The 12229-nt window shown below is 39.9% G+C and overlaps 1 protein-coding gene across 1 annotated transcript; it reads left to right on the top strand.

Moving 5' to 3' along the window:
* Positions 1-5912: 5912 nt before the first annotated feature.
* Positions 5913-11915, top strand: LOC100609753 (putative protein SEM1). The gene is given in 4 exon segments (XM_054687269.2): positions 5913-5918; positions 7113-7327; positions 8686-8715; positions 9552-11915. Coding segments are annotated over 4 exon segments (381 nt in total). The 3' UTR covers positions 9682-11915.
* The last annotated feature ends 314 nt before the right edge of the window (positions 11916-12229 follow it).

Genomic DNA, 12229 nt, shown 5'->3' with positions numbered 1-12229 from the left:
TCCACAGTGATCAGACTTGGGCTGAGGTTATGGCAGAGTTAATGAAAATAACCCAATCTTGAGGATACTTTGAAGAAATAAACAATGGTGTATGGCAGACTATAGGAGAAGGGCACTGGTAAATTGTCCAAGGTGACATCTTGATCTCAAGCTTGGAAAGCTGGAAGAACGCTGGTATCACCCAGAGAAATGAGAAAGTTGGTAACTTGGATAGGAAATGCACTTTCGAAAAATTGTAAAATGTATTTGAGATTATGGTAGCTTCAATTAACATTTATATATATATATTTTTAAAACATTCTAGGCCAGGCGTGGTGGCTCACGCCTATAATCCCAGGCCAAGGTGGGCAGATTACTTAAAGTCAGGAGTTCGAGACCAGTGGGGCCAACATAGTGAAACCCTGTCTCTACTAAAAATACAAAAATTAGCCGGGTATGTGGCTATAATCCCAGCTACTTGGGAGGCTAAGGCACGACAATCACTTGAACCCAGGAGGCAGAGGTTGCAGTGAGCCGAGATTGCGTTACTACACTCCACACTCCAGCCTGGGTGGCAGAGTGAGACTCCATCTCAAAACAAACAAAGCATTCTAATCTTCTAGCATTCCTACTTTTGAATATACACCACAAATAATTGAAAGTAGGGATTTGAACAGATATTTGTACATCCATGTTCACAGAGCAGCATGATTCACAATAGCAAAAGATGGAAACAACCAAAATGTCCATTGAAGGATGAAGGAATGAACAAAATGGGGTGTACACACACACACACACACACACACACACACACGAATATTATTCACCCTTAAAATGGAATGGACCAGGCATAGTAGCTCACACCTGTAATCCTAGTACTTTGGGAGGCCAAGGCTGGTGGATCGCTTGAGCCCAGAAGTTCAAGACCAGCCTGGCCAACATGGTGAAACCTTGTCTCTACAAAAAAAAAAAAAAAAAAAATACAAAAAATTAGTCGGGCATGGTGGCGCACACCTGTAGTCCCAGCCGCTCAGAAGGCTGAGACAGGATGATCACTTGGGCCTGGGAGGTCAAGGCTCCAGTGAGCTGTGAACAGACCACTGCACTCCAGCCTGGGCAACAAAATAAAAGAAAGGAATGAAGCCCTGATACATGCTAAAACATGGATGAAGCTTAAGGGCATTATATCAAGTAAAATAAGCCAGATATAAAAGAACAAATATTGTATGATTCCACTTATATGTGGTACCTGTAATAGTCAAATGCCTAGAGACAGGAAGTAGATGGAGTTTATCAGGGGTTGCAGGGAGAGAGGAATGGAGAGTTATTGTTTAATGGGTACAGAGTTCAGTTTGGAAAGATGAAAACATTCTGGAGACGATGGTGGTGACAGTTGCAGAACAATATGAAAGTACTTAATGCCACTGAAATGTATACTCAACAATGGCTAAAATGGTTAAGTTTATATTATGTATACTTCCAAATAGAAAAATGAATGTCATAAAGAAAGACTGTGTAAACCCTGAGGGCAAACCAAGGAAGTGCTTCCAAGAAACAAGTGGAATCTGTACACCTGAATTCAAACATAGGACCTGCCACTTACTAGCTGTGTGCCTCTTTTTCTTGTCTGTAAAAGGGTGCAATGATGAGAACTAAAAGAAATAACATGTAGCACTCTTTTTGTATTTGGTAGGTGCTCCACAAATATTAGTTTTCTTTACAGTTAAAAAAAATTACTCTTCAATTTGAACTTTTTCCCTGGACAGAATTAGACTTCAGATATATTACTGTGCATCTTGCATGCCAGAGAATAACTTCAAAGAAGAGGTGCAGCAGCTGTCAGAGAGCAAAGATATGCCTCGCTCATGCAGGAAGGGCACCCCTTTCTTTATGCAAAGTCTAAAAATCAGGAAAACGCAGCAGTAAATATGAGGCTGCCTTTGACTGACAGCTTCCCTTCCTGCCTGTGCCTCTAGCCCAAATCCCAGAAACATCTGTCACATACACTTGACTGTGTTTGGTTTTTATCTTAAAGAATCTTTACGACTAAATAAACTAATAAGATGTGAGAAAACTTCCAAGTTCTCAGAAAGCTGATGTTTGCTCAGAAATGCCCAGATGATTTCAGTCCTCTCAGTTCATTGATAGAGAAGGAGGTTCAAGGGAGAAGTAAGACATGTTAAAAGGCTACCACTGCCTCTAGTTAAGAAAGAAAACTGGAAATTATCATAACTATTAGTGTGTGGTTAGAAAGAATTTTTAAAATATCATAAATGTTATAAAAACACTTAGATATTTTCATAACTTCTAAACATTATCATGTTCCTGGTTAATATAAGAAGAATTTTTTTTATCAAAAAGGATGTCAAAGCTAGAATCCATTGATGAGAAAATACTTCTAACAATCTAAATAAGTAACCAAACCTCTCTCTTTCAAAGAAAAAAAGAGATACCTCTGTAAAGCAGATGCAGCAATGCAAAGCGAGATACATGAATTTAGACATTCATTACATTTGTATACCCCACATCAGTATTCTTAAAAACTGCAAGTAATCTCAGAGATCCTGTGTGCTGGAGCTGAGACCAGAATCCAGGGCTCCTAATCCTGAATTCAGTTTTATGTCCCACTGTATCCACTGCCACTGCAGGGGGTCACAGAGTGGTCTTCAAAGAACCCCCCATAAACCACCCCCATATCTGATATTGGCATAACGGATCCAAAATAAAGCCATCTGGACAATTTTGATTGTGAACCTGAGATGCCACCTCATCCAAAATAAGCCTCTCTCGCTCTGATTTCCAACTGACTGACAATCCACATCACACCTTCCAATGTGACCACGTTTGGCTTGGGCTTGTGGCTTGCGTGTTAGTCCACCCCCACCCCGACCCCATGAATAATCACCTCTGCAACTGAAGTTCAGACAACAGGCATCCTGCCTCCTGCTTTATATCGCAGGCATTTTAAAGAGACACCCCTGTGGTCTTAATTCCTGGACAACAATCATTTACACTGCACAAAACTTAAAACTCTAGGGAGGCAGTTAAGTAATTTAGCATTTTTGTTTCATGTGAAAATATTATTTCTAGTTCATAAAGGGAAGTTCAAAAACATTGTTTCTTATCATTAAAAGCTCTCAGAAGTGTGTAATCTGGGCTCTTTATAGGTATGTTCCCTATAAAATGCCCTGAGGAACAGAATACAAGTCTTTCTACAAAGAAATACCTTCAATATCTTTTGTTGTTTGAGGAAAGGTCTTTAATTTAGAGTTGAATAGTCATACAGATAAACACTTTAATGTCCTTGGAATCTGCAGATAGTTTATAACAAGCTTTTAAGACAAATGAAGAGTGTTTTTCATCTGTTATGTTGTGATGACTGTGAATTGGAAGTAGAGGGCATACAGGCTCATCCATTCAAGAAATTTTTTTCACCCCATTCTGTTCCAGACTCTCCAAGGCAGTTGGACACACATGGAGCTGACCCTCAGGGATCTTATAGTCAAGTCAGGGTTCCGTACAGGATTGAATAGTGTGTCTCCTCACAATGCCCCTGCACAATTCATGTCCACCAAGAACCTCAGAACATGACTTTACTCAGAAATAGGGTCTTTGCAGATATAATTAAGGTGTAAATTAAGAAAAGGTCACACTGGATTAGGGTAAGACTTAAATCTAGTCATTGTCATCCATATGAAAAGAGGAGAGGGCGCACAGACATAGATACACAGAGGCCATGTGCATGTGAAGGCGGAGGCAGAGACTGGAGTGATACAATTACAAACCAAGGAAGGTCCAACATTGCTGGCCACAGCTGGAGCTACAATCAGCCCCCTCCCAGGAGCCTTTGAGGGATGGTGGCCTGCCAACACTTTGACTTGGTACTTCCAGACTCCAGAACTGTGAGAGAAGAGATTGCTGTTGTTTTAAGCCACTCAGTTTGAGGTAATTTGTTACAGCAGGTCTAGAAAACTAATACAGGCTCCATCTTCAAACAGTCTGATTTAATTGGCCTGGTGTAAACTTGGGCATCAGTATTTTCATGAAAGCTCCCTAGGTGATTCTAATGTTTTAGACCCATCACTCTAGATTGGTGGCTTTCAAAGTCTTCATTAGCATCAGCATCAACTGGGAACTTATTACAAATGAAAATTCTCTGGCCCCACACAGGCTTCCCAAATTAAAAATTCTAGGGGTAGGGCCCAGCAATTTGTAGCTTAACAAGCACTCCAGGTCATTCTGATGCCACTAATGTTTGAGAACCATTGTTCTGGTTGATAGGGGATCCAGGGAGCAATGGAAAATAATCAGTGAACAGGAATGGAGCAGAGCAATAGGCAGACATATTTTAGAAAGTAAGGGAGGAGTGTTCATGTGTTCTTCTGGCGGCACTGTGACAGTACATCTGAAAATGTCAACATCATGCTTGGTGTTGCTTAGAGGTATGTGTCCAATCAATCATCTGCCAAGTGCAATTTTTGAAGACATACTGTTTTCAAATGTGCAGGCGGCCCTGACAATTTTGTTACTATTCAGGTCTATAGCCACCCAGACTCTACATTAAGATTGTATCTGTACGCACATCCCAGCAGGCAGAGAAGGAGGGCAATCTGAACACCTGAGATGAAAAACTTCATTGAGGCCAACTTCTTTTCACTTCAATTATTAGAAAACTGGCTCCCCTTGCCACTTCTTTTACCCATAGCCCAAAGAACAAAACAGGCCAATACACTTCATTTTGGCATGGAATTATGCTCTTTGCCAGAATCAAGCTATGTGAGGCTACAGTAACCACTAAGGATGGGGTAACTGGAAATTGTCCCCCTTGATGAAAAGCGTTGGTAAAATCCACATGGCTGGCAGTTGATAGAAAAGAAAATATTAGATGTTATTTTTTTCAGAAATGAATGGTTTAAGAATCCAATTTAAATATTTTTATTTGTTTGCTTGATTTTCATCCTTCTGACCTCAAGCAGAAAGGCTTCCCTGGCAGCATTGACAACATTCTTTCTCAAGTTGCTTGCATTGTAGTCACATATTCAGCTCAAGTTTCTCTTATGCCTTTATGGCCCTACTATTGCATTGTCAACTTAAGGTACCATTTCCACAAGCATTAAGGTAAAAAGTACTAATTTTTCTTATAACTCTTTCTCTTACTCGCCCTAGATTTAGAAACTACCTTCACAGAAAGAATTAACTTCTCATTTCTAACCAGTACAAGAGAAAGTATTAAGTAGACTAAGTTTGTCTTTGAAGTCCCTTTCCCTTTCTTTCTGAGGTACTCATCCCATGCACCCAGTGCCCACAAGCAGACCCATGATTGCTCAGGCCTCCCATTTAATGGGAGTGGTCCCTCATTTTTCAGATTTTTCTTCTTCTCTCATGCATCATAGTACATTGGTCTTGTGGATTAAGAAGACCATGCTCTCCCTTGGTTAACAATAGGGATGATGAGTTGATGATTGCTATTTGTTAATTAGCTGAGGTTACCCTTACTAGATAAAGTAATATTTTAACCCACATGAGTACGGATATCTTCTTGCAAGAAGAAATGTGAATGATAAAAACAGCAAGCTCTTGCAGACATAGCTTGGGGACATCAGCCTTGGAGTCCTTACAGAGTTGCCCCAACTGGTTGGCAGCTCATTAATGTCAAAATCAGCTAGCGTGTTTGTTAAATGAAATGTAGACTATTGCATTCCACCCTAGACCTCCTGAATCAGAGTCTCAGTGTTTGGCACTCAGGACTCTGAATGTTAACAACTCTCCTGATTATTTTTTGGTACACTGGAGATTGAGACTCTCTGGTGTAATGGAAAGATCCCCAGATTCAGAGTTGACAGGCCTCATTTTTAATCTCATCTGCACCATGTGCCATGTAGTCCTGGGCAAGTCATGCCTCTAGTTTTGGGATTTAGTTCCTTTACTGTCAAATGCAGGTAAGAATACTTGCCATGTCCACCTTAGAGAATAGTCGTAAGGCTCAAATGAGTTAAAGCCTCCAAACTGCCCTTTGTATTACAGGGTTGGCACTAGAGTGAGGCGAGTCGTCCACTCACCGTAGGGCACAAAATTAAAGGGGGTCCCAAAATACCCATAATCAAGATAAATAATATTTTAATGCGATATTTTTAAATGAAAATTACTGGATAAAAGTCCATACTGATCAAAACATCAACACTTGCGATGTTTTGGGTTAGTGTTACTAATTTTTCTCTTTTGGCCTCAGACTCATAGTATAGCATGGCATTGTTACTAATATTTATTTTAAAATTTGATATTGTGTTTACTGTAGATATTTTGCATTAACTTTGATTTTTAAAAAGTGCTTCCATCAAAATATTGTTTTCTTGATTAATTGATTACTGTGTGATACTCCCTTAAAAGATGCACCTCAGGTTAGTAACTTACTGGTCTCTCCCTAGTCCCAGCCCTATAATCTAGAATAGGTTGTGCAGATGCATGTTGTCATTTTTACCAGGCTTGGACTCTCCCAGCTCCAGCGTTTCCTCAAATAGTTGCATGCACACGACAAAAAGCTGTGCTGGCATCCTAGCTAAATTCTGCCTGTTGAATGGTGGGAATGTGGTCCTAAGAACATAAGGCAGGCACAGGCATGCGCACAGTGCTTTTCAGGGGCCTCCCTTTCCCAGGGGCACAGAAGAAGAACTCTTCATTGGGATATTTGGTGTGAGAACCAGTTTAACTGGCGTAACTGGAAAATTTGCCTTTGTTTAAGGAAGAACTCCTTCTGCAACTACACACCCATCCCAGAAAAGTTTGGATTTGCAAGTTGCCTCATGTGCAGCTTTTTATTTCAAAGGCTACTATTATATACCAAGGTTACCAAGTCCCCTTGTGTCGGAGGCAAGAATAAGTGACACCCAGGCTGGGTAGCTGGTAACCAGGGAGTGGAATGATTAAAAAGAGGCCTGAGAGTTGGGGAGAGGGGTGACCTGCTGGGCAGAAAGAAGCCCCTGCTCTTACACTGCTTTTGGTTTCCCCACCTCACTCAAGGAAGCTGCTTAAAATCCAGTAATGAGAAGACACAGGGCCAGGTGGAACAGGTGCCCGCCTCCTCACCTCCTGCCAGCCTGAAAGGTCTAGGATAATACCTTCAACTTCCCTTATAGGACTCCAACATTTGTGCTGTGTTTGCTGTACAAGGAGGAAAAGTGGGAAGAAAGCATGGCATAAAAAGGGGGAGGAGACCCAGCATAAGAAGCCCAGTTCAGCAGGCCAGAGGACCCTGGATCCATGAGAGTAAGCATCTGGCCTTCGCAAAGTAACAGATAAACTTGGAGATGCCCAACTCCAGAGCGACAACAGAGTGAGCCTGGGTCTGCAGGTAAGCAGATGACAGCCACAGGAGGAAAAAAAAAAAAAAAAGGTAGAAAAAAAATTAACTCTCTAAGTCTTTGACACCAGATACTAAAACTAAAGACCAGCAACATTGTGACATTCTCAACCGTGATCTTTACATGTGATATCTTCCTTTCTTCCAATTCTTCCCTGGTCCATACATAATGATTTTTAGAATAAAGTGTTATACAGCTTATCACATATCAGAAAAACCTTGGTGGCTGTGGTAAGCTAAACAATGTCCCCCTTACCCCCCACAAAAAGTCCACATTATAATCCATGTACACTGTGAACATGTTGGCTTACAGAGTAAAAGAGATTTTGCAGATATGATTAAGAATGCAGAGATGGGAGGCCAGGCGTAGCGGCTCATGCCTGTAATCCCAGCACTTTGTAAGGCCGAGGCGGACAGATCACAAGTTCAGGAGTTCAAGACCAACCCGGCCAACATAGTGAAACCCTGTCTCTATTAAGAATACGGAAAATACAGGGCATGGTGGCATGCGCCTGTAGTCCCAGCTACTCGGGAGGCTGAGGTAGGATAATCACTTGAACCCAGGAGGCCAAGGTTGCAGTGAGCCGAGATCGCACCACTGCACTCCAGCCTGGGCAATAGAGTGAGACTCCACCTCAAAAAAAAAAAAAAAAAAAAAAAAGAATGTAGAGATGGGAAGATTAGCTTGGGTTATTTAGGTGGGCCCAAAGCAATCACAAGGGCCTTTATAAATGGAGGCAGGAGGCTCAGAGTGAGTAGGAGGAGTTGAGAAGATCAAAGCAAGAGGCTGGAGGGATTGAGGGAGGGGCTTCTAGATGCTGAAAAAGTCAAGGAATCCCCTGAAGCCTTGAGAAGGAATGCAGTCCTGCTAACATCCATGTTTTAGGCTTCTGACCTCCAGAACTGTAAGAGAATCAATTTGCCTTGTTTTAAGCCACTAAGTTTATGGAGATTTGTTACAGTAGCAATAGGAAACCAATATAGTTGGTAATGGGTTAACACTGGTCATTCTGACTTTTAAAAAATTTTGCCTAGACTTAATAAGCAATGACCTTGTCTTGTAAGTAATTTGGTGGCAAATGTTCAAAACTGGCAAAACATTTACTTAGCTGTGTATTTGGAGGACCTCAAAGTTTGTTTGAGCTGAACATGGCATAGTGCACAGGCCTGACACTTTGGCAGCACCCATGTCAGTGCTATATACTATGAGGCACTTAATAAATGCTTTTTGTCAGTCTCAACAGGAATAACAGCTGACTGTAGGATATGGTGTTCCCATTTCCACCAGGGCAAGACAATTTAGAAAGTTGGATTCCAGAGACTTGAATCATGAAATCTAATATTTACAGCTCCACCTCAAGAAAAAAGAAGTGGGCAAGGTAATGGAACAAAGATATAAATGGATATAAATGGGTAACTTTTCTGTATGGTGAGAGGATTTTTAAGGCACCCAGTGATGCCAGTGAAATTGAGTCATTTGGAAGAGTTAGGATTTAGGAGGCGCTTTTTGGTAAGTGAGTGGAATAACTTCTTGTCAATTCCATGCTGGCTTCTGTATCTACTTGTGGCTATGCCTTTTCTGTTCATAATGGTTATGGCACTGATGTGTTTATACTTTCCAGTGGAGTCTGAATCAACAAGGTTTATACACACACAGATAATTCAAATCCATAAAGCCATGCCTGTGATTCTCTTCAGGTATTTACTGACTTAGAGTGAGACACATGTAGCCACACTTAACATTTTACCTTATGGTTTCTGGCTCTCTTCTCTGGTTCACATGAAGAGCTTCTCATTCATCTTCACAGTTAGAGAGATGCCATAGTTTGATGTGCCTTTGAAAAAGAACTTCACTCTATAGAGAGTTAAAGTCATTGTGGTGAAGATGAAGTTGAAAACAGGCATATGATTTTCAGATTCCTTTCTAAGCAGCGACCACAGGCAGGAAGGAGAATGTACTCAGTGGCTACATGAGTACACTCTGTAGGGCATAACCTCTGGATCTATTCTGCCAGCGATTGCATCCCACATTGCCACTTACTAGCTATCTTTTTTTGGGGAACTTACTTAACAGTTATACCTCAGTTTTCTCATCTCTAAAATGGGGATGATTGGATCTACCCTATAGGGTTGTTGTGAAGATTGAATAAGTTAATATGCATGAAGTGTAATCAAATGATTCCTGGCCCACAGCATTTATCATTCTTCTTCATAGGTCCCTGACTCTTTCCACTGCTCCACTGAGCCCCCCACCATCCTTGGTGCACTGTGAAGATTGTTCTTGCCTGCCTGGCTGCCATTCGGGTGACCTCTACAATCTGGCCCCAGCAGAAAGAACTTGCTAGCAGCATATCAATAGCAGAGATGGAAGTCTGGTCATATGGTGCCCACATCTATCGAAGTAAACATGCTGATACCAGATATCCCTGGCTCTCTGTCTTCAAGGCACATGGTAGAACTATACTTCCTAGGTTTCTGTGTGGCTGGGTGGGTCACATGACAAGTTCAGACAGATGAATTATGATTAGAAGCATTTAATTGTTAATACATATTCTAGTGCTCTTTCCCTCTGCCATCACAACTGACAATGTTTCAGACAGTGACTTCTCCAACAGGCTGGTTCCAGAGTGAAAATAGAGCCCAGTAGAGTCCGTAGCTGATACAATATGGACATGTAGGGTGAGTGAGAAAATGCTTTTGTTGGGTTAAGCATCTGAGGTTTGATGGTTTGTTGCTACTGCAGCACAACCTTACCCATCCTAACAAATATGATTATTATTGACTAACCTGACAACAGAAGAGTCTTTCCACTTCTGCTGTGATGAGGAACAGAGTTTTTTCCCTGTTATATCTTAATATTAGATAGCAGCAGCCTCTGGAAATAGTTCTTTCTCTACCACTTCTTACCCATGTGGCATAAAGCCAGCTACTAAACCTCTTCACTTTTCAGCTTTCCCTTTTAAAAGTGGGAGTAAATAAGACCTTTCTCATGGAGTTATTGATCAAATGAAATAATTAAATAACGAGTATTTAAATTTTAAATTTAAATGAATATTCAAATGACATAATGCCTATGAAGTACTTATTTAGTCCATAATATCCTCAGTAAACGGTAGTTAGCCTTACTAACACAAAGGAAATGGACAAAGCCATGCCATTTTCCAAAGTAGTTTCTAGGACCATATTATCTCTAAAAATCCCAACTTTCTGCTGTAAATTTGAACTAATCCAGAACAGGCTAATCCATTGCAATGGCCTATTCATCCTTCTTCTTAGAGTTTAGCTATCAGTCATCTTGTTGCTGAGAACAAAGCCAGCCTAGTTGTTTGTAAGCAAGCCTCTAGAGAGACAGAAACTGTCTTGTATTTCTTTGAATATCCTCTACTGCCTCTTAACACTGTGCCTCGGCTATATTTCTGGATCTTTATTTAATTGTTTTGAATGCTTCTTATGTTTAATTTCTGCCATATCCATTAGGAAAACAATGTAATCCTTCCTCCAACACCTATGGTATAAGCCTCCATGACCAGGCAACATTTGCCCCCAAGTTTAGAGAATTTAGTTCTGTAAGGCTGGTTGACCCATCTGACAGGAATTCCTGCACCAAGTGGTCAGTCAGTGAAGATCTCTTTCCACTGGTAACTTTATCAAGAAAGTAAGATACAAGACTGTATGTAAAGTATATTATCCTATGTGAAATCAAGGGACAGAAAATAACTGGAAGGAAATATTCCAAAATGTTAGCAGTAGTTTCTCCCGGAGAATGTGATGTATACATTTGGATGGGTGATATATAAAGTACTTTTCATAGATCTGGGCAAGAGATATTTTAGAGGGCTCCGCATACCACAATCACCCACAAATAAATGTATTAAAGAGCACACAGATGCCTTTATCACTCAGGATGTGGCACTCAGAGCTGGCCCAGCATAGTCTATAACACTTAACATCACTCTCATGACCACACTGCTCAGGTCCTAGGGAAGTGTGCCTCTGTATCTCTTCCCTGTATCCTTAAAAGAAAAGGTGACCTAATTTGAAAGTTGATAAAAATCAGGGATTATGATGATGTTGCTTCAGAATTCTTGGAGGAAGTAAGAGAAAAATAGTGCTGGGTTATGAGAAGAACAAAACTTACCAAATTCCTCCCTGAAGATAACATAAATGCAATAGATTCTTTTACAACAAAGTGTCATGTCTCAATAATGCCAAGAATCCTTTTTCGTGCTTCTCTTCTTGTTCACATTCCTGGTTCCCATGCTACTCAATTAACATAATATTCAGAAAAGTTGCAGATGGTGATTTAGGAACATTTTGTAATATTAACATTTCATATTACCCTTAAATTTGCATGCATGCATCATATGTGTATCGTGGTACCAATTCTTTATATTGGTAACTAGGTGGATATAGAACATTTACAATGTGAATAGTGTTATCTCTATAAAAACAAGATTTAATTAAAATGTTCATATATGAAATGAAATTTTGGCATATATTAATTATAACTTGGATTTTACCTTTTAAAGTTAATAGATCATTTTGAATATTTTAAAAGACTTTAATAAACATATAAAATAACTTTTAGATTTTGTTTTTCTATTCAATTTATATATTCTCATTAAAATATGTTTAAATATACTTTGAATATAATTGCAATTTTTAAAGCCTTCAGAGAATTACAATGAGTTGAAAACAAATTATGTAAACATATTGATTATAACAACAAAGCACTTTTTCTGAAATAAAGGCAAGAAAACTTAACTGATGGAACAAATACAAATTTATAAGTTACGTATACATTTTATTACTCATTCAACCATCACAACCCATAGACAGAAAAGCCAGATGTATGCAATAATAACTTTAGCAGACATTTTGCCAGCCTTCAGA

Source organism: Pan troglodytes, chromosome 6 (genome assembly GCF_028858775.2).
Source record: "Pan troglodytes isolate AG18354 chromosome 6, NHGRI_mPanTro3-v2.0_pri, whole genome shotgun sequence".
Taxonomy (NCBI): Eukaryota; Metazoa; Chordata; class Mammalia; order Primates; family Hominidae; genus Pan; species Pan troglodytes.
This window is presented reverse-complemented; position numbering and strand designations above follow the sequence as displayed.